Source organism: Gouania willdenowi, chromosome 15 (genome assembly GCF_900634775.1).
Source record: "Gouania willdenowi chromosome 15, fGouWil2.1, whole genome shotgun sequence".
NCBI lineage: Eukaryota > Metazoa > Chordata > Actinopteri > Blenniiformes > Gobiesocidae > Gouania > Gouania willdenowi.
In genome coordinates, this window is record NC_041058.1 from 20,276,457 (window position 1) to 20,299,362 (window position 22,906).

The 22,906-nt window shown below is 39.2% G+C and overlaps 1 protein-coding gene across 23 annotated transcripts in view; it reads right to left on the reverse strand.

Annotated features, from left to right (window-relative positions):
* Positions 1-1,229: 1,229 nt before the first annotated feature.
* tacc2 (transforming, acidic coiled-coil containing protein 2) overlaps positions 1,230-22,906 on the reverse strand; it is a 52,279-nt gene continuing 30,602 nt past the window's right edge. For 7 of the 23 annotated variants that reach the window (XM_028467741.1, XM_028467751.1, XM_028467740.1 and 4 more), the window contains 18 exons: positions 16,876-16,982; positions 14,731-16,117; positions 13,496-13,553; positions 13,217-13,418; positions 11,999-12,048; positions 11,777-11,886; positions 11,349-11,502; positions 10,947-11,087; positions 10,075-10,167; positions 9,295-9,354; positions 6,957-7,118; positions 6,799-6,875; positions 4,110-4,153; positions 3,740-3,748; positions 3,135-3,295; positions 2,929-3,035; positions 1,567-1,687; positions 1,232-1,478 (listed from right to left, as the gene is read on the reverse strand). In XM_028467741.1, the coding sequence (XP_028323542.1) occupies positions 1,413-1,478; positions 1,567-1,687; positions 2,929-3,035; positions 3,135-3,295; positions 3,740-3,748; positions 4,110-4,153; positions 6,799-6,875; positions 6,957-7,118; positions 9,295-9,354; positions 10,075-10,167; positions 10,947-11,087; positions 11,349-11,502; positions 11,777-11,886; positions 11,999-12,048; positions 13,217-13,418; positions 13,496-13,553; positions 14,731-16,117; positions 16,876-16,982 (3,109 nt within the window). In that variant the 3' untranslated portion in view covers positions 1,232-1,412. Of the gene's footprint in view, positions 1,479-1,566; positions 1,688-2,928; positions 3,036-3,134; positions 3,296-3,739; positions 3,749-4,109; positions 4,154-6,798; positions 6,876-6,956; positions 7,119-9,294; positions 9,355-9,430; positions 9,522-10,074; positions 10,168-10,946; positions 11,088-11,348; positions 11,503-11,776; positions 11,887-11,998; positions 12,049-13,216; positions 13,419-13,495; positions 13,554-14,730; positions 16,118-16,875; positions 16,983-18,278; positions 18,667-22,168; positions 22,226-22,906 lie in introns of those variants that run through there. The other 16 variants (XM_028467759.1, XM_028467760.1, XM_028467758.1 and 13 more) reach the window with 16 other exon arrangements.

Genomic DNA, 22,906 nt, shown 5'->3' on the forward strand with positions numbered 1-22,906 from the left:
AGACAAATTATTGTGTACCGATAGACACGTTTCACTATATCGCCAATGTTAGTCAAACTCATTTCTACACAAAAATACATCATCCATATCATTTCAACAAATGGGCCAATTGTTTTACCAATTGTTCCTTAATTATTCAATAGGCACACTGTCAATTTTAGTTTGATTGGATTTTTTTATTTATTTATTTATTTAAGGAACTACACCACAAAGCCATCGTGTAGTAAAGTTAAGCTGTATCAGTATACCAAATTTCTGTTTCCTATGTGATGTAGTTCCTGAGATATTGGAAGCTGACAAAAGAAGAAAAATAAGGACACATGAAAATTGACACATACCCCCCCCCTCACTAAATTGGCAATATCTCAAAAAGTATTAAACTAAACATTTCCAGAAAAAAATTACATATTTTTTTAGACCGAAGTGCTTGGGAAGTTATGAAAATTTGTTGCAATTACATGGAATGACCCACCTGCATGTGCCGTGGTGAAGCAAATAAAGAAAATATTACCCAAACTCAAATTCAGAAAGAATGCGCAGGTGTTTTGTAAAAGCAGGGAGACCAAAAAAAAACAACAGTGACGAAAGAGAATAAGTTGTATTGCCATCTTTTATTGCACTTTGTAAGCAGATGTTGTACAGTAGCTGTGCAGACAAGTTATTCCTGTGCGACGAAGAACAATTGCAGGAACAGGACAAATAGCCATTTAAAATCAAATTACCGCTACTCCAGGTCAGGACTGAACACGGTCACAATTAGTTTGCTTTATATCAAAATAAAATCCCAAAAAATAAAATTCCATTGAAAAAGCTATGACAAATATCTACAGAGTTAAAGGAAAAGGTGGCTGAAGATGACAGGAGGTGTAATATTTCCTATACTATGTACAAAACATAAACATCCAATTCTACTCTTCTCTCACATGCAGGTAGCCTTTATGATATACTGGGTATTCTGAGTATACAAACATCTTAAGAAAAAATCAAAGAATTGTGTTTCTAATGTATATTGCAACAAACAGCGCTAGTAACAGGAGATATTAAACAGTCTTCTTCCTCAGCGGCTGTCATGGCAACATCAAAATAGATAATTTACACACACAAAAAAGACACTTTCACTTTCCTATCATCAGACGCCCACTCACGCACACTGGTTAGTCTTAAGGGACACCTTCCAAAACTTTAAACCAGACAACAGATACATCACAACAAACACCAAAAATGTACAGAATAGTTAAACCACATCTGTTGATCCTGTATGCGAGGGCAGCCAAAAAAAAAAAAAAAAAAAAAACCAAAGATCACGTCAGTCTCAGATGTTCAACAGTTCTTAGATCATCTTGAATCCTTCATCATTACATCATCATCCTCCTCCTCACTGTTTCTGTGATCTTTTTGTTGAAGCGTAGCCGCTAACTTTTCCCCATCTTGGCAATAAGTTCATCGCAGATCTTTGTCAACTCCTCAATCTCCTTGTTCTGTAAAACAACAGTGAATATACATTTGACTGTGAACTGACGTTTCCTACTACTTCTTTATCATTTTATTGTTTTTCCTGCTGCTAACCTTCTGCTCTAAAGTGCGCTCCAGAGAGTCCACCTTCATCTGCTCTTTCCTCATACTGGCCTGGTAAGCAGCTTGTTCCTGCTTGGCCTTGAGCCGGACCTGAGCTATCTCTGAGTTGGCCCTAGAGACAAAGCACAGGTACAACAGTGAGAAAACCATCACCCATTACTATATACACGGCTCAATCCGTGTATCATTCGTTCATTCGTTTTTTATTATGTAACAAAAACATGAAAAACGAAAAAAACACTCATTATTTGATATTTGTTTCCAAAACCAAAATGAAAAAACAGAAAATGCCTTGTTTTTCAAATTCAAGCTCTTTTGCTTCGGTACAGAAAACGAAAAACGGAAAACAAACACCTCTATCCATTTTCTCCATTACCGATTGGCCAAAGTACGTGACCCGGAAGTGAAGCGTTACACATTCCGCGATATCGTTAGCTCTGCAACACTTAGAAGTCTCTAAATCCTCCAAAATGTCCGTGAGGAGATTCTGTGCCCAACACCAGCTAAAGCAAAAAGGACACGTTTCGGATGCACAGTTGGAAGCAGCGATCTTGTCATGCCGAACTGCCGTTAGCATAGCCGTTAGCGTCGGATGAGAGTACACTTCCGAGTCACGTACTCTGGCCAATTGGTAATGGAGAAAACAAATAAAAGTGTTCGTTTTCCGTTTTTCATTTTCTGTGCCGAAGCAAAAGAGCTTGAATTTGAAAAACATGGCATTTTCTGTTTTTTTCATTTTGGTTTTGGAAACAAATAATTAGTGTTTTTTTCATTTTTCATGTTTTTGTTGCATAATGAAAAACAAATGAGCGAATGATACACAGATTACGATTCCCACATTTTTTTCACAATGATTTTTCAAAACTTTTCCAAAATATTTTACCAAATTCCCATGACTTAGACCTGAAGCACTAAGATCATTTTTTGCGTATGCATTTCCTGGTTTTTAGCATACGCCAGCTGAAGTGATCTTACCTACGCACAGTTTTATAAATGAGGCTGAGAGTGAATCTGCGTGAATTTGTGAGATCTCGCTCAGTAATGCAGCACTTTCACTTTGAGATAACGTTACCATCTTTGGGGTTTAACATATTTCAAACATTAAAATAAAACAGTTCCATGACTTTTCAAGACTGGAAAATTGTTTCTTTCAAATTCCAAGACTTTTCCAGGAATTTCATGACCGTGGGGACCCTGTATATACAGTTAGTCTGTGATATATTTTATAGCAAATCCTCTTTTATTTAAGACTGGACAATACTGGAACCTGATCAGTCACGTTCATTCTCAACAGATGAATTGTATATTAATGATGACAAAAGATGAAACAAAAATCTTCAGTAAAAGACTGACTTGTCCAGTTTCTCCTCTGCATGGATCTTCAGGGCTTGATATCTCTGTTCCTCCTTTCGGACCCTGGATAGATACTCCTGCGCGCATCTCTTCAAGACCTCCTCATTCTGAACACAGAAACATTTGATTTATTTTCATCAGGGTGTGGTGAAATTTGAGAAACAAATAAATAAAATTCAAAGATTCATTAGTGGTGAGTTGCTTACCTTGCGGAAGCCATCCAGTACATCTTTCATTTTCTCGTAACGGCGGAAAAGGTCGGCCAGGGACTTTTCCACAGAGTTGAGGTCAGCCAGTGCTTGGTCCTTCTCGCCGATCAGCTGCTGAATGGTGTGGTGGGAGAGGGACTTCTCTTTCTGGTCATCTTCTGGGAGACATAGACAAGGAAAAATGATCAAAATCAGTTTAAAACCTAAAGTGGGAATACACATTAGTTAGATAAGATTAGTATGAATGAGTCAGGATGTCCTACTACATGAGTTCTTGTGTTATTTCACAGTAGCATGCAAACAAAGGCAATGGACAATGGGAACACCAACAACAAAACAGTATATAACAGAGTTAATTTGAAACCTTTTGTAAGGTCATCCTGATGTAACATTTTACAACAGAATCTTAGAAGATGATAACTTTCTTAACTTGTCAACAAAGAGAAGCAAAGCTCATCTTGCAGTAAACAACACAACACATATGAACAAACAGTCATCAGTGGATGAGATGGAAAAAGTGAGCATCTGCTTCACTCCCTGACGGACAAATGGAAGGATGTGAGCCGACATACAGAAGTGAAGGACGTTCCCGCGTTACTTACCTGGCATGCCTGTCAGGGTTATCAAATAGAAAGATAGGGGCAAAGATGGGAGCAGAACAGAAAAACAAAGGGACTGTGTTAAGTCAAGCTTGTGGGGGGAGCAAATCATGTGAGTGACCTCAGTGTTAGACATGAGCAGAGGCAGACTGGTCTTCTTTTATGTGGCAGTGCTTTGATGAAAGCAAGAGGCGAACTTAGACACAAGCAAAAATTAAATCTTCAAGAGTGTCCAGAGGGGGGAAAAAAAGAATACAAATGAAGCAGGAATAAAAAGCCTTTTTTGTTTAGGATTGTATATTAAAAGTACAAATAGATTAATGAAAATAAAACAATGCTTGGATTTTATATGCAGGTAACAAACAGAACTCACCTATCATTTGAGCGATCGTCTTTTCATATTCTGCAACAATCCTCCTGTGGGAAAAAAGTGATTTTTTTTATTTTTTTTCACAGTGTAAAGCGACCCCCTGTAAACACAGCCTGTTTGCATAATGTACTTAAAAAGATAATAGTAAACCACATGTTTCTCACATTTATCAAAAACTCTATTTGTTAAAATGCAACTTGGCATATTTTGTTGTAAAAATGTAAGAGTGACTGCCCTCTATGGGTTAAAACCCGTCCAATACAATAAAAGTTTTCTATCGGCTGAAAATGGTGGTTTGTGACATTTTAGTGGCTTCTTACATCACAAACCACCAATGTGGTGAGTGGGTTGCACTGAGAGAATTGTGAATAGAGTGTGTGTCTAGTGAGTATTGAATAGGTAGTTAGCATAGCATAGAATGTTCTTTAGAGATTTTATAGAAGAAGCCCCGCCCCTAATCAAGACATGTTTTGAATTTCCAGCAGAATTACTATTGCAACAACACATCATCAGTAGGGTAAAACTAAGTAAAACTAACCTGTCTCACGACGGTCTAAACCCAGCTCACGTTCCCTATTAGTGGATGAACAATCAAATGCCTGGTGAATCCAAAATCTCAGGGTTTAGTTATTTCTGTAATTTCATGTAGACGATACCCCTTTAAAAAAATATGCTGACAATAAGCTTTTTCACACAATAGGTCAAAGGTCAAGAGGAATAAACTCGCCATGGCTGACGGTGTAGGAAGCGAGTCTGACAGATATTTAGATTATTTTACTCGATTGAGCGTTGATTTCTTGAAAGATTTTTTGCGTAAACATGGCATCAATCTCCGAGGCAGAATGACTGAATTAGCTGCTAAAGCTGATGTTGCACACGAGCTAAAAATTAATTTTTTTCCTGACTTTTCAAACAGTTTCAGCTGATGGCATTACTCCAGTTCACTTATCGACCTGTCAAAGTCACAAAAAAAAACAAAACAACAACAATAAAGTAAATACAGAAAATACATAACAATCAAAAGTTGAAAGCTTGTGGAAACAGAGGGCGTCTGTAGCTTTGATACGGTTTCTCTCATTGGTTTTACTAAAGTGCTTGAATATGTGCATCATTCCTGGGAAGAGTCCGAGGGGATATGCCCTAGCTTAGCTGCTCCCATCAGTTTTTAGAAGTGCTCGGATCAGCGGAAAACCCTGGACACCTCCTCAAGTCCCAATATGTGTAATATTAATAATATGAACACTATTAAAACACTAACGATCTCTGGAATAACATTACAAACGCTGTTAGGTTGGAAATATCAACAGCTTGTTTATGTTTTTATCCCTCTCGACCTATGACCCCCCCCAGGTCGCGCATGCGCAGTTTGTTGATATTATTAAAATATGATCATTAGTTGATCAAATGATTACTTCAATAGGCCGATTATTATTATTGTTTTTTTCAAGTTGAATCAAAATTCAATGTAATCTTTAACTAACACGCTATTGCACAATAAGTGGATGGCTAAAGGTAGCACAGTATGACCTCAACATAACCGATGATGTTAGAATTATTAATGAGCAAAGTGATGGTGACAGAAAACAACGCCTTTACAATAATTAGCTTTGGGATTTGTTTTCCAATCAGTCTGCATTTGTTGGATGTTTCCACTCTTAAGAGCAGGATGCTAGCAGTAAGAGGATTGATTAGCCTTAGCCTCTTAGCTCCCCCTTATCCACAGTCCAATCAGTCAAATGAAGTAATCTGTGTTTGTAGCACACTGAGCAGAGGCCAGCTGGACTCACAACCACCACCTGCTGACAGAGAGCAGGGCTCCATTACTTCAAACCCAACGGGGGAGCCATTTGTTGAATTTAGCTGGACCGTATGCAAACGTGAGTAGTTAATACTTCAGTAAACGGAAAACGTTATTCTACATTCATGTAGATATTTCAAAACTATAAATCTATCCCTGTTTACACACATTACTATACTGTTGTTGTGTCCTGGTGTGTTTCCTAAGATTTGGAATAAATTCCTTAAGTCTCTCTTCCACTGGTAGCTGTGACTAAGTTTGACAAGTTAAAGGAGCTAAACCAGTCAGCAGGTTAATGGGCAATGTGGATAACACTTAGTGTCGTGACTAGGGATGTAACGATTCACTCAACTCCCGATACGATTCGATTCACAATACTGGGTTCACGATACGATTCTCTCACGATTTATTTTACAAAATGGGACTGTCGACAATTTTTTTTTTGGGGAAAAAAACTAGAAAATACTGTACTATTTTCCTTTTATTTTTCATTGTCAAAAGAATTCCTTGATAAACTATTCAAAACAATGCAATTTAACAAAAAATAAATCTTGAATGAAATAAATAAAGGAATAATACAAATGAAAATGAAGCCTATTAATTTAAATTCTGGTTCTATAATAAACAATGCAAAACTGCATAATAGTTCTTTTTCTTTTTAAAAGTGCAACTGAAAATGTATTTTGTGCCTTAACAATTGGACTTTAAAAAAAAAAAAACCGTGATTGCAATAATTTACGTCATATTTGTTTGGACCAGCAGAGGGCGCTGGTAATACAGTGGTCGGTTGGCATGCAGCTATCTTGCAGTGAAGAAGAGAAGCTATGCTAGCAGACAGAGCTAATAGAAAAACGTGACTTTTACAGATATTCAAGTAATATTACAAGTGCTAACCTCATCTCCACCACTTCCTGACGACTGTCTTCATACTTCCTCTGCCACTCCAGCACTTCTTTTTCCTTGGAGACAATCTGACAAATTGAGGAAATGATGACATGAAGTAAAGTTAGAGATCCTACACACAAATTTAACACGTAAGCGCTACGAGTTACCTCTTCACGTGCGATCCCTAAAGAGTGATCCAGGTCTTTGGGAAGGTGGGGACTCTCTCCTTCGATGTAGTTATTGATGCTGGCAGCAGTGATGGTGGTCCTGGCGTAGAGTGAATTCTTGGCCACAGCACTCTCTCCCGAAGGCGTCAAATCTCTCTGCTGCTTTAAAAAGCCAAAGGAGAGAAGGGAGAGAAACGGAAACATCGCTGATTACACAGCAAACTGAGCCACAGAAAGGAGACCCTCAGCCTTGGGTCCTCACACACATCCCCCAACCCAAAACCCCCAAAGCAGCATCAAACTGTATCAAAAGTTCCACACAGCAAAAAAAAAAAAAAAAAAAACCTAATATGTAAATGAGGCGAGTCAGGGATGAAGACTCCGTCAGCTGCCGTATGATTGGATGAGAGGGTCTTCATTGCTACAGTATTAGCCATGTAATTGGCTGATGCTGGCCCCAGCTGAGAGGTAATTATCACCTGCTCATTACAGTAGCTTGAATGGGATTGGGCACAGGCAATGCAAAGTGCAAGGAGGGCAGCAGCTGAGTATTAACAGAGGAAGGAGGAGAGGAGAGCGAACGCAGCATTAAGGGAAACACTGTATACCGGTAGGTTAGTCCATTGTTACTGCATGACACTAAATCTATTAAACGTGTTGTGGCTAAAGATGTTAATAGAAAGTCCCTTTCCTTCTTTGTGCTAAGCGATGTTTGCACAGCCAATAGTACAGTGAAATATATCTTTGTTCATGATACAATCAATATCACACGTTTTTGTCAAAAACAAACATGATTTTTGGACACTTTTGTCCTTTAAGAACATTTGTGCTCTGAAAGTAATAATTCCTTAATAGAGCTGGATTACATGAGGATTTGATGACTGTTGGAAGCTCACAGAGATGAATATGAGCCAAATCTTCTAATACAAGCAAAGTGCTAAAACCTCAATTACATGCTACATTCAGGTGCATGAAATACCATTTTTTTGGACAATATTTTATTCCCTCCGCCAACTGGAGGAAACATTTCACCACTGTTTGGCTATTAACAGGATTACTTAAAAAGTACTTAACGGATTTTGACAAAAATTTAACCAAAGATAGACCTATTCCAGTCATTTTTGGATGGGATTCGTATGAATAACGTAATTCTGTATCAGTTTCAAAAAATCAAAAATCTCTATCTCTAATCATTGGTGAAATTGATTGATTCATAATCCGATCTTTATGAAATTTGACTCAGTTATTGTCAGATTGGTTCCTCAATTACCCCACAGACTTTAATCTGGATTGAATCCATTCATCACAATCTTTCAAGAAAAAAAATGGGGGTGCCTATACATCTGGACCTACTGTATCGCTATTAATGGGATATACATACAATTTCTTCTAAGCCTCTAAAGTATGGCAAATATCTGGCAAAGATGATATGTGGCACTTTGCGGATGTTTGAACTCTTTGATTGCTTTTATTGTGAAATATTTTGTCTTTGAACAAACTATCAAGCAGTCTCTGCTCTAGTCCTTGAAGGATATAATTTACTATTAAAAATCAAACAATAAAAGAGTCTAAACAATGCCTACATTGGAATTCAGTTTAGCTGCAGTTACATGCAACACAAGTAATCCAATCAAATGTCTATTTACCATCTTTACATTTAAATAAACAGAGCCCATCCATTTAAAATAAACAGTCTAATCCTAATATTTAATGTTTACTTACGATACACTGTGATATCTATGCTAATCCCTCTCATTCAAACTAAATGACAAAACAAATCCATGTAATCACGACTATTAATACAATTGTGAATTTTTGGTGCAAAGGTGGAAGAACTAGTAGACACAAAAGGGTAAGTTAAAAAGAGACAAACTTGACTCTTAAATAGTTAATACAAAACACTCAGAAAACTGACACAATCCAATACAGAGGGATAAAGACATTCCCTGTAGAAACACAACTCTCACAAACTAACTGGTTGTTGGGTTTTTAGGTTCTACTCAAACTAGGGTATGAAGGGCATTCTAGAAGTATTTGGACAAATGTTTTGAACTTGAAGTGGTTTCTATTAACAATTCACAATATTTTGCATCCATGGAAAACTGCACTCATCCTTGGGGTGAGCCCCCCCTAACTGTTGGCTGAATTTGAATATGTTATTATTAAATATGTATCCTTAGCAGAGGCTTTTCATTCATATTTATGGTAAATGGCAGCAAAAATAATAATGCTGAGTCCATAAATTGATGAAAATTGTCTTTGGCCAAATACTTGCACTGTACTACGCTATGGGAGGGTTTAATCAACAACATATTATGGGGTATATTGTTCATCTTACTTTCAATAAGGGTGAACCGTTGATATTCCACCGCCGAGAGCTGGGCTTCTTTAGCCGAGACTGGAAAATGTGTGGGACAGCGTGAGGCATGGAAGGAAAGGGGACCACGATTTGCCAGAACTGTTTCCACCCTTACTTCTTAGGGTAACGCTTCTGGTGATGATGTCACTACCTCCCCAATTCACCAAGCATATGATCAAACTTTGCCCAAACTGAAGTCCGGACCCCTGATCGTGTGTTAGTGTCGTTAGTTAAAGGAGCAAAGCACAAATCACAAATGTGACTGGGACTAGAACTGCAAAATAAAACCTGATACAATTGTAGTAACCACATAGTCACTCTGCTGCTGGTGGCTGAGGGACGTTCCCAGTCACATTCATGCTGATGTAGGCTCCTCATGAAGAGGCAACGTGCATGTATGTTGCCCAACATGCATCACAAAAACAAGGTTCTAGAGAAGCACATTTCAATGTCCCTGAAACGTTGGCCTGGAGGAGCTTTTGCTTGTCAGGGGTTGAAGCTGGATGCAGTAAGCCATGTTAGAGCCTAAACATGTGGGGACAGGAGAGGACTGGGGGATGTAGTGAGACAGCCACCATGTGGAAAAGGCAATGGGATTCTCACTCACGCTCTGGGAAGGATCTACAGGCTAAGGCACACTCATGCACACACATGTGCAGCTCCCACACACACACACTAGCGTTTCCATGATCCATCACTCAAAAAGCATCCTATCTCACACACTTGTGCACAGCAGGGCAGGCTGACTCAGCGCAGTACCTGGGGGGTTACAGTGGAGAGGGAGGTGCACTGAGAGATGTTTTTGGCTACCTGCAGAGCCTCTATCCTCAGAGCAGCAAGCACCAGCTCCTCCTTAGACGCACACAAGGGGGGCCCAAATTTCAGTGATAGAGGAGGAGGGTCGAGGCCCCAGGGTGAAAGAGCAAAGGAAAACATGTAGAGACTTTAATTGAGCGCACACACACAGACACACTCTCGCAGCTGTCTGCATTGTCTGTTTCACCCATCAGGTTCATCAAACTGTCACTCAAGGTAAAGGGACAACAAAACAAAAGGGGGGGGGGTGTAACTAGGCCTGGGCAATATGTCGAGAGTCAAGATATATTGAGTTTTCTATTTTGGCGAAATGGGGAAAATTACAACATTGCATTTTTTTTTTTTATCAAAATACTAATTTTAGGAGTCAATGTTTTTGCCTCTTCTCAGAACAGCATGAAAAACACAGATGATCACTGAGAGCATCCTAACCCAGACCTTCACCTAAACAAGCCACACTACAGAACTCACTCACACATGCTGTCCCTTAGAGGAGAATAAGACAAATGTGGAACATATTGTGCAGCTGTTTGTTAATAAATGTGCCTGTGCAGCAAATTTAACCCAAAATTGTCTTTCTGGTAAGACTTTATTGAGTTAAAAATATCAAAGTTTATATTGTATACTGCCATTTAGAGAAAAAAACATCAAGATATAAGTTCTGATCCATATCGCCCAGCCCTATGTGTAACAGGGTACAATGACACAAATGTCTGTACAAACATACAAACACACACAGAGATACAAGGTCCAACTGGGCAGCCACAGACCAATGATGGCTTTCACATGGGGTCATGTGTGCTCTGGTAACCAACCTGCAGTTTTTGGGCGAATGCAGTGGGGTTGGTCTCAGCCAGGTCAGGCTCCAGGTACTGCAGGAGGTCATCACACTCTGACAGCCTGTCTAACATGGCCAAGGCTGGAGCAGGGGTCTCCATGGGGCCCTCGCTATAGGGCTACAAAGGGGCACCAGGAAGAGTAGGCAAAGGGTGGGCAGGGGACAGCATGGCAAAGCAAGAGCTGAGTGTTTCCAGTTGGTAGCAAGGGGAGCAGACTGACTATAAGATCAAGCTGGGCATCCAGTGAGGCACACGTGTTAATTCTGATTCTGTCACCCCCCCCCCCTGTAGCTGTATAACAAAGTGTATGTGGCTAAATCTTTCAAATCACACACAATGTGACAGCTGTGGGTTTTTAATTACAGATAGTTGTCATACCTGCTCATCCCTCTCTATGCTTTGTGTTCTGCTGAGGGCTTCAGATTCTCGTTTTCTTCCCTTATCCCCAGCGGAGCCTTCGGGTCCAGGCCGTGAGCTCAGCACCGGTGTCTTCATGCCCGCCGTTATCTGAGCTTCCATCTCCTCAAAGCTCCTGCACAGGATGACAGAGCCAGCGGTTGTGGGGGGAGAGCAGGGCAATGCCATGTTATGTAGTGCATATGATGGATGAGAGTGTTAATTAAAACATTGTTGATGAATGTGTAATGAAGGCACTGAGATCTTATTGGGATTATGGGGGAGTAATGAGATGAGTGTATGTAACATACACACAAAGTTCACAGTGTTCCAAATTCACGTAGGTAAACATAATAGTCAACACTAGCAAGGAAACAAAAATAGTGTAAACAATGTAAAGTATGTCTTACCCTGTACAGGGAGAGTTGGGCTCGGATCCATGTGTATTTGTATTTTTGGTTAGGTTGTCGGACACAGAGTCCAATTTCAAGTAGAGTGAAGGTTTATTGACAGAGATCGGCTACAAAAACAACAAGATCACACCAAATTATCAATTTTAACACAATACATACATTTGAAAATAAAAAAAATGAAGTGATCAGCAAAGTCTTATCTTAAGCCTAAATATTTACCGGGGAAGACGAACCAATCTTCTCCATGTACGCGATTTCATAGTCTTGAACTGAGGTGGAAAGTTAAAACAAAGTATAAGGTGACTCAGTCAGAACAGCGTTCTGAAGTAGAACTGCATGTTCTATATGTTTCATACCCATACACAGTCATGGGCTGTGCATTCATTAAGAAAAAATGTAGTTTTTTACGTTTTTTATTTATTAAAAAATGTACCATACAGTGAAACTAGAAAAATACTGGGAATTTTGAATTGCAGAGCGAGCCTACATGCAATACACACACACACACACACATGCACACAGAGTTATAGGTTTTTTAGCAATTCAAAATAACAAGGATTGAGTGATAACAGTATTTTTTTCATTTATCTTCTATTCACTATTCAGAGGCCTGTGCACAAAACTACCAGACTATATCATTATTAATAGTAGTAGTAGCAGCGGTATCAAAATTAATAATAATATTAATAAAAAGTAGTAGTGATAGTAGTTCAGAAAACAAGAGTTGCTCTTTCTTCATGTAATGCTGTGCCTCAGCAGCTGAATGTAAAAGAGAAATGGGTCTGAACAGATATGAATGCTCAAGTTTAAAATGTATTCAGCGCTTCTCTCTTATTGACACAGGGATTTTCTAAACCTATAAGTTAGATTCTTTATTGAAATTTTTTTTTTTTTTTTTGTTTCATCTTGTTTGTTTTTTTTTTGTTAAAGTAATATTTTGTATAATAGCAGACTGGCCAGTAACAAAGCCCAAACCTTTGAAATCTACATGGTTCTCTCTAATTTTTCAGTGTTTTGATATTATAATCACATAAATTATACTTTATGTGATTGGTTTAAGCAAGTGTTTAATTGTTGTTTATTCCAGGCTGCACTCCTTTGATACTGGAGATACATGATGATTGCACTATGATCGCATAATAACCCGTTTAATCATAAATATGCGTAACTAAATCCAAACCAATAGCTATGCATGAAAGACGAAAGGCTAAAATGATGTATTAAATAGTCACAGCAAAGTGTAATGAAGCATTAGTTATTTGTTCCGACTGTGTTCGGAATGAATAGATGAAAAGCAGAAGGCTTAAAAAAAATATTTAGCTAAACTCCAAAGTGCCTCTTAGCCACATGCATCTGGAGTATGATTCATGTCAGCTGTTGGGTGACAGTAGCTGGAAGAACCAAGGTATGCTGGAGGATTTTATTTTTGGATCTCACCTGGCGTCTCTTGAGGAAGACTGTTCTCATTAACAAAGGATGTGAGGTCACATGGTTCAGGGAAGTCTTGTTTGTCAGAATTTAGCTCTGCGTCCATGTTGTGCAGGGCTGCCCACTTGTGGCTGGTTGAGGAGGCCAGCTTCTCCTCATCCGTGGCATGGTCATCTTGTGAATTCAGGGGGTTAGCTTCGTCTGTGGCCTCCTGCAGCACACAAGCAATAGAGTGGAGGATCAGGAAATGAAAGCCAATGAGACGAGTCTGAAGTGGTGATTACTCACCTCGGAGGGGTCGGACTGGGGAGATTTCTTTGGCGACCGCTTTACTCTGAAAGTATTACTGAGGAAATGAAACAATCGTGAGTAACAAACATCCAAGCCCATCTCCTGGTTTACCTTGTTCTTGGTTGTGTACAACAATGTCCATTGCAGAAATTGGTTTCAAAAACAGATGTAACTGCTAAGTACAAAACCAAAGGATGTGGATGAGTTAAACACAATAATGAAATGTGTGACAGTTTAATTAGTGGCTGCAGAGCGATGAAATTAGTATTTTTGTTATTGTGTACTGTACAACCAAACAAAAAAAAATCAGGTCTGCATAAATGGATAACTGTAAACAGTCTGCAAAAGTCCAATTCAATCCTGAGACATTTATTTCTTATTTTTTGTTAATAAATTAAAAAAAAATTTAAAAAACTAATCAAAACTAATCGCATCACCAACCATTAAAGGTTTTATCTGTATTAAATCACCAGGGGGCGCCTATGCACCACATTTGAAGCAGTGGCAGCTAGTAAAGTTTCAACATTGCCCACGAAAAACAATATTATGTCCACGTTTGGCCCTTTAATGACAGGTGTGGTGTAATTTCACCTTTAAAAACTACCGCAACCACTTTTATCTGTAATCATCAAAGGCTGAAAGAAAACGTATAATTCTTGAGTAACAAACACACCCTACTAGCTAGCATTGTTGTCTTAAAAAAAAACTCATACTCTCACAATTTCATAATTACACTGACGTGTATGTTTTGTATACCAAAAGAGGTTTCCTCAACTGGGTTTACTTGTTTGTGTACATACAAAGTAAGATCATTCTCACATGTGCTTGTAGCCTAGGCCTTTCTTTATCTTTTTTTATCAGTAAGAGGCAAATGACGAGTATCCTTCTGGTTAGAATGAACAGGGATTAATGTAATAACGTGGATTCCTGTAACACGTGTGATGTTCTCGTTAAAAGGGATGGCATGTTGCTAGAAAATGGGTTTAAGAGGCAGATGTTTTGGTAATCTGTCCCTGTACTTACAACATGCAACATAGAGAGGACACACCTTTGGACTTCCTGTGACATATGAAAACGCACAAAAAGGTGACAGAAAGACATAGATGTAACAGACATTTGGACCACAAACAATAAACTACTCTCTTAACAGGGCCAGATTTTGCAACATTCTCAAACAGATAATGCGAGTCAACAAATGTGTCATTTTTTGAGATAAAGACGAGTGCACTTACGATTTAATAGGAGTTTTTTTCTTCTTCGTAGGTTTGTTTTGGTTTTGGTCCCCCAGTTCCCCAATGTTGTCATTTTCATTATCATAGTCATTGGATGACATTTCAAAGGAGGAAGATGCCACTGGAGGGGAAGTGGACATCTTGTTGGAGGATTTAAAAGGGTCTATAGAGTCATCAAAGTTATTCGGGTCATACGACGGCCTGGACAGTCTGGGTGAGTTTCCAATTCCTTTCTTAGAGATAAACGGGTTGAAATTTTGATCTTCCCACTTGTCATGTTCTAAGTTGTATGTTGCTTGAGGAACAGTAATCACGTCCTCGATGCCGTTGTAAGTTGTTTGTGGATTGTTGTCCAGTTGATCTGTTTGAGGCCGATGAGCCTTTTTCAGCCCGAGCTTTGGTTTCCTCAGAGGCATCTTAGTGCTGGGCTTTTTCCCAACTTTTTTAGGTAGAGGAGAGGCCTGTTGGGATGCCTCACAGCTCTCCTCTGAATAGTCAAACTCCAGTCTTACCGGCTCCCTCTTGGGTAATATTGGTTGTTCCTCTGGGTTGGTAATTGGCTCCTTAAAATGGGCCGGGTGAGGAGGCTCCTCAGAAGGACCCGGGGGGCTCTCTGGGCCAGTGCTAAGAGGGGGACACACAATGTCTTTACGACCTAGAATGGGAGAGTTGGCAATTTTACTGCCTCCTGTCTGAAAAGGGTTAATTTTGTCAAAATTCTCTGGATCCCATTTGTAAGAGCCACTGGGGGGGATCGGAGAGTTGTCTCTGTCTACTGAAACACCAGGAAGTGGTAACTCCTCCTGACAGAGAGGCAAAGTGGGCACGACTTGGCTAGTTTGACTGGTTTCTTCTGGAAGAGGAGGGGGAGACTCAACGCGGTTCCTCCTGGTTCTTCGAAGAGTTCCTCCTGGGCTCTGAGTGGCAGAGCCTCCTTCGCTTTCCTCCTGCGCCTGCAGAGGACTGGCAGTTCTGGGCTTCGCCCTTTTCTTGACCTCAGGTGTGCTGCTAGACAAAGCAGGCCTTGGACTTTCTGGATTTGAGTTCTGTCTGAGGAGCGTTTTCTTCTTTAAAGACCCAGAGCGAACCTTTTTCGTCCTGTGCAGTGTTCCAGGGGCACTCTCTGTGCCTACACTAAAAGATTCTGAGGGTGCATTTAAACCTCCAGGGGCTGAGCCCTCCAAAAAATTAGACGTGCCTAAATCTCCTCCCTGGAGACTAAGAGAACGAGTCAGAACCTGACCGACGGCTCCTGTAGCAGAAAAGTCAATGTTGTAGGTCCCGCTGGCTGCAATGGGCCTGTTCTCATCAAAGGAACCAGAGAAGGAATCACTGGGTGGAGGAGGTGAAGTTGAGTCCCTGGTTGGATCACTGAAAGCATCTGAAACTGCAAAGAAAACAGAGTGAAAGTGAGAAGATTTTACATGACACCTGCGAAAAAAATAAAATAAAAATAGATAACATTTAATAAATGATAGATTCTGACAGGTTTGTTAATGGTCTGTTAAAAAAATACCCAGAATGCATTTGAATTCCTATCTTATATAAAAAAATCCATTCATTACACTAGAGCAGAGGTGTCAAACTCATAGTTCAGGGGCCAAATATGGACCAGTTTGACCTCAAGTGGGCCATAGATTGTATGAGGGGAAAATAACTAACATTATTGGGTTCTAGTTTTTAATAGCAGTTCAATTTCTTTTTGTGGAATTGTTTATGATAAATTATAAGATTTGTGGAAAAATTGCGAGTTATTTCCACAATTTGTAATTATAAATGACTGCATTCATATGATATAAACAAAGGAAAAACGCAAGCCCCTAAAAGTATTGTTGGTGAATTTGAGATATCTGGACAACTGGATTATTTGGTAATTTACGCAATACTTTTTTGTCATTTTACTTTCTCCTGTGGGCCAAATTGGATGCTCTAAAGGGACGGAGTTTGATACATGTGCACTAGAGACAAGAAAACAGGAGATGCTCAATGTCTCGTTCCCCACTAGGTGGTGCAACGACACAGCTTGGGAAAATCTATTTTTATTCTTTTCTTTTTTTCTTGTGCTTATTTTTAACATTGTAGTGCTTGATTCAGACTTTTTTTTTTAATTGGTGCCATTCACAAAACATAGATCTGGAGCTGTACCTTTACTGTCAGACGATAGCCGCTCTCTCTGGGGTTCTGTGGGAGAAGACGCTTTCACTGGGGTTGTAGATTCAGGGGTCTCGAAAGCTCCATCTGAGTCTGAGCTCCTGCCACAAAAGAAAAGCACACATGATGGGATCGAGGCTTCTGATCGCAGGGCTGGGGTCAATTACATTTTTCAGTTACAATTACATCTTCAATTATCCGTCTTCAATTACAATTCAATTACGATGACAGTGACCACCATTTTTTTCAATTACAATTGAGAAAGTCAATTACAATTATGTTCTTAATTACAATTAATCACAATTACTGAGTCTGAAATAAATAAACTAATAAAACTTCCCCTTGTGTTAGCTTTCTGATAGCATCTTATGATACAGGTCCTAAATTAGTTATAAAATACACTAAAAAACAAATATCTATCATCTAATTTCTTTCCTATCTATTGGTTACCTTGTTAGGCTTCCTAATCAATGAAAATATAGGTTTTAATATTTTTTTTTTAAATCAATTAAAAAAATTTAAATGGTAAAATGTGGGAAAGCGATATCAAACTACTACAAATATTTTCACAATTAATCATTTTCATAGCAATTATGATTACATAGTGAATTATCTAAACTCAATTACAATTTAATTACTATTACAACAGCAACATATTCCTTAACTTACAATTACAATTATAATTACAGCATAATTGTAATTAATTATGTCATCAATTATGCAATTACAATTAAAATTCACCCCAACCCTGTGTGATTGCAGCAGCTGAATCAGGTTAACAAACATTCATAATCAATAAATACTGTATCCTGAACTCATATCAATCAAGTTAGTGTGAGCAGAATCACACTGGAGGAGACAAATATTTTCCACTTGACCAAATCTCAGACATTTATTCATTCCTACATTCATTAAACCTGCTACAAATGTTGGTCTGTTATAATAAATAGTCCTCAGGAGTTCATCAATAATAAATGCGTAAATCGTCGTCATAGTACATAGAGAAGAAAATGTTCTCTGCTGCTGTCTCCTTTATTGACTGAATTGAAAAAAGCTGAATGTGCAGTGAAGCGACACATGGACACACCTCAGCAGCAACCCAACACAAATAAAACACCACCATCACCAATGCACAAAAAAAAAAAAACATCAAGATCTAATGGTATTTAAAGCCAGGAACAGACACCGAACGAGTGGTAAAGCCAATAACTGAGAGGTTACCAGGTTATATTTGACATTTGCTTCTAATAAAATCAATAACTTTCTTTATTCTACGAAAAAATAATCTGAAAAGGCTTTTTATCATCATGTAGGGAGAGATTAACAAACACCATAAAGACCAAACTTGCCATCCTGATCAATGCGTGCTGTGGCCTGAGCCGCCCATCCCGTCTCACCTCAGTCTGAGAGCGTGTCCAGCAGCACTGATCATACTGTGCTGCTGTGAGCCCCAGGAGAGACGCCTCAGGAGCCCCAGAGCTGGATCAGAGTCGGGACTCTCAGCATCTCCAGCCCCTCCTAGCAGCGAATCCCAGCCCCAGCGAGCCCACTGCAACGGAGACAGAGCCTGCCACGTACTCACTGCCATGGCTGCCTGTGCTGGTGGGCTACACCTCCCTGCACCACAACGCTGTGACACTCAGGTAGACGCACACAGCCTCACCCCCCGAGGTGATGGATAAAACCACTGGTTCGGACGTTTCTTCTATTTGTGGTTCTCTTTCTCTCTACAATGTGCAGCTGCCTTTGTCTAAACACGATGGTATTATTTGTCATCTGCAGCAGCATCAGTGTGATCCACTCCTCCCCAGTAGAAAGTGGTGTCTCCCAGTAAAAATGAGACTGGCTGGAGCATCACAGTGGTCTCTCTCTCTCTCTCTCTCTCCCCCCTCCTTCACTATTCCTTTCTCTCCTTTGCTTGCAAAACTTAAAGGAGGAAGGTCACACGCCAGAAGAAGCTGATCAAATATTTTATTTTTTTCTATATGTAAATGGAAGTGTTATATATTATTACTGTATAGCTGCGTGTTTTCAGTGTATGTTTTATTGTGTATTTCCTGTAATGTGTGTAATTGGGACACTTTTAGGGCGACAATTGAACATATTCTATCCAGGGGCTGCAGATGAAAAATAGCATTATGGCTTACTCTGGTATATTTTCAGTATTGATCTTAATGTAAACTGTCCCTGTTAAATAAACCAATCAAATTAAAATGGTCACTTTTATGCTTTATTAAATGCACCATTTTCTTAAAACAAATATATTGTATGTCTTTGCTGTACTGCCCTGGACTTAAATAACAAAAAAGGAAAATAAATCTATAGCATTAAAGATTGATGTCAATAAGGCCATTAAAAGTCATCATTGGCTGGTAGTAAAAATGTCATTGCTTCACTTTTTCCTAATAACTGATAATAAAGAACTACTGTATTCTACATAGCAGGTGTGGATCTGTTTTTACTAATGCAACAAAAGCAGTGGGACAAGTATCATTATGAACATTCATATCAGTTGCTGGGAACGTGATAATATTGACCGGGTTGTGGATCGATTCAAGGAAAACCCTTAAACAGATTAAATATTTACTGAAAATAAAAGTTTAAAATCTCGGTCATAAAAGAGCAATTAAATGCACTGTGTTGGTGTTTATAGTAAAACCGTTGCGTGCCACTGAAAACACTGCGTTTCCATGGTAACTGGCTGTTTGTACCATATGTTCATGAGTGAATGCACCACGAAGCACTCGCTTATCGCTTATTATCCATCATAGTTTGGTGTAGTGTGCACCATGATAGAGATGCAAAAAGAGCACGGTGCAGTAGAAACAGCTAGCTCAGATGCTAAAACATAAAAGAATTATATTGACTTATTGGTGAAATCTAAGTTTAAACTGTGAAAATGTGTGTGGTGTGATCGTCATGAAGAGGTGGAGAGTAGACAGATAAATATAGAAAGAGGAAAGGCAGAGTGGGTCAGCAGTTATTTATGGGGGCGGACCGAAACAAAGAGATGAGCCATAATTAGCAACCTGCAGGTTCAGAAGACTCCTTGGAGACAGACTCTGCAGCACGACGTATTCGAGTCAGTAATGTGTCTCGGCTTTTAAGTAAATCAGAATCGCTTTATTCAAAAATGTAATTCTGAACAGCATGTTTGAAGGTCAAACAGCCTATGGAAGGAAAGGGAAATGTAAACAAACCATCCCCCACAGCAACGTGGAGGAAAAAAGGCAATATTTTAACAGTAAAACATAAAGAGGGAGAGAAAAATCTGTTGATCTCCAAAAAGCTGCAACATTAGCTTTAAAGGACTAAGAGCAACACAATGCAATGTCACCTCTTAAAATCAGACGTGTAATGCAAACACGCACACACAATGGTGTTCACTGTAAAAATGAGTTCAAACATGGTTTCTAAGCTTTAAAATGTAAAATAGAAAACAGTTTAACCTGATTTTAGGTTAAACACAGAACTAATCAGATTTAAACTATTTAACACAACTGACATAGTAATTAATGTCAGAAAATCTTTAACAATACATATATAGATTTTCTTGACTTTTTGTTGTTTGAGAGTGGGAATTTAAAAATGTTTTAAAATTCTCGTCACATTAAAAAAAATAAATAAATCTTATTCCAAGATGTTTAAACGGTCTGCGTTTTCAAATTTTGTGATTTTATGGTTAAATTGTATAAATAAATTAAAGAAATGTATAGGGTCAGCTTTAATTGTTTGTCTCAACCTATTCTGTAAAGGGAAAAATAATGATGAAAACCAATCGTATACAGTATATAGTAATAATAATGGACCAAGAAAGGACTATTAGACAGACAGACAGACAGACATTTAATAGTCCATATTATAAACAGACAATATATAGACACCACAGAAAGAAAAGAAAAATACAATGTTTTATTAAATAAATTAAGATAATGCAGTAAAATAAATGCATTTGTATAAGGCTATAATATGTTGTCTTTCCTTGCTTTTAGGCCAACAGAGGGAGCTCCAATGCTTATCATTATAAACACAATGATTGGGTATGAACTATTACATCATAACCACTGCACACAACCTACTTATTTAGAAAGAACCCCTACATTAAGTGCAGACATCAGACATAATAAGCTCACCACTGAGAAGCACAAGTATAAAAACCCCATTAAGGACACGCAATCATTTTCTGTCTCTGTCTCCAGTTTGACTGATGAGCGCTTTAATTAGCAAAGACGTCTTACGTAGTGAGTAATCTACTCAAACCCCCACCCCCCCAAAAACATAAAGCAATAAAACAAAAGGGGTGACAACAAAGATAATCCCTTCTGTAATACCTTTGGCAGCCTAATCTCAGACACCGACTCAAAGCAGACGGTACAACACTGCAGGTTTAGACCTCTGAGGGAGACCATCCATCCACATACAGAGAGAGAGAGAGAGAGAGATGGGGGTGGGGGTGAAACATCTCTCCATTCTGATAATGAGATCAGATGCTGTGCTCAGCAGATGACAGTGACATACATCCCAACTCCCCATAGCCCAAAACAACAGACATTTCACAATTAATTCCTATAGTACAATACATAATAAATCAGTGTTAATATTATTTTTCTGTTGTTGTTGCAGCTTTGTTTTTTAAAACTAAAAAAAAGTCAGTCATCGGCCTCTTCTTGTGCGCACGTTTACAGCAGTTTGGACATGAAAAAAATCAGACTGTAATAAACTATAAATGATTCATCCCTACATCTCACTCAGCCCACACACTCTGTGTTCACCCCATTTCCCTAATCCCTCGCTGCTGTTCCTCTGCCTCCTCATGCAGCACATATAAATAAAACAAAGTCAAAGTGGAGCACTCCTACTCCAGCCCCGTCTCTCATTTTTTCCCCTGAATCCAAACCAACACACTCGCCTCCAGCACAGGGTTCATGTCCTCTGCACACACACTAATATTTTGGGCTCCTTCATCTTCTACTGGAGTACTATTGGTGCTTCTGAGCTAAACTGTTTAGACACAACAACAAAGCACATGTGCTTGTGCACGTGCTCAGACGTCTGGCATCCCTATTCACAGCACAAAAGCAGTTCAATTCCATCTTTTGTGCAGTAAAAATAAAATAAAAAATAAAGGAAAAAAAAAACTTCTAGTAACAGTGACATCATGATTGTGATCTGACTAAGAGCTATGAAGTCACTCAGTCAACAGCCATGATACAGAAGATAAACAATAAACAGTGTTCTTTCATTTTGAATTTTCTTTGTCAGAATAAACCACGAGACTCAGACTCACATGTGTTCCTGAGATGGACAGGGGTACTGTCCTTGCTCCATGGACTCGTTGGCACCCATCCTTGTCTAGTTCTGCCCCCCCCCCCTCTGCACCCCCTAACTGCTGATGCTCTCCATCCAACCTGTAAATCCGTTACTGCTTCTCGTTTTTCACAGCGGTCCTCAGGCAGGTGTTTGAAGGAGACGAGATGAAGCCGAGTTTACTGGAATGCAGCGCAGAGCGTGAGCAGGTTCGTGTTCTCATCAGGAGCTACGACTCCTCACTTTACATCCCAGCATCCCCAGAAATGTAAAAAAAAAGCACCAACATCTCCTAAAGTGGTATAAGTGATGAACCAAAGATCCAAGAATAAAATGTAAACAAAAGAATATCCCGAAGCAAGGAGCAGAGAATGATCATAACCCTGTGTGTGTGCTGCACTGCATGTTCCTCTCTGTGTTTGGTTGGTTGACTGATATCACTGAGCTCTCTCTGCCTCCTCCCCCTCTCTCCTCCACTCTCTCCAACACCAGCTTCCTGCGCCTTTAAAAACACACGCTGACGTTTTTTTTGCCTTCCACTGCCACTATGCACGGGGAGCCAAACAATGGCAGACCTCTGAACGATTTCAGCCAATGAGCCTTCTTCTGTTTCTTCTCTATGAATATACCTCACACCATCGGTAGCACACTAAAGAATGTCTGATTGTGCCTCCTTTTCACACGATGGAAGCTTCCAGTGTTCAGATTAGCCAACCAG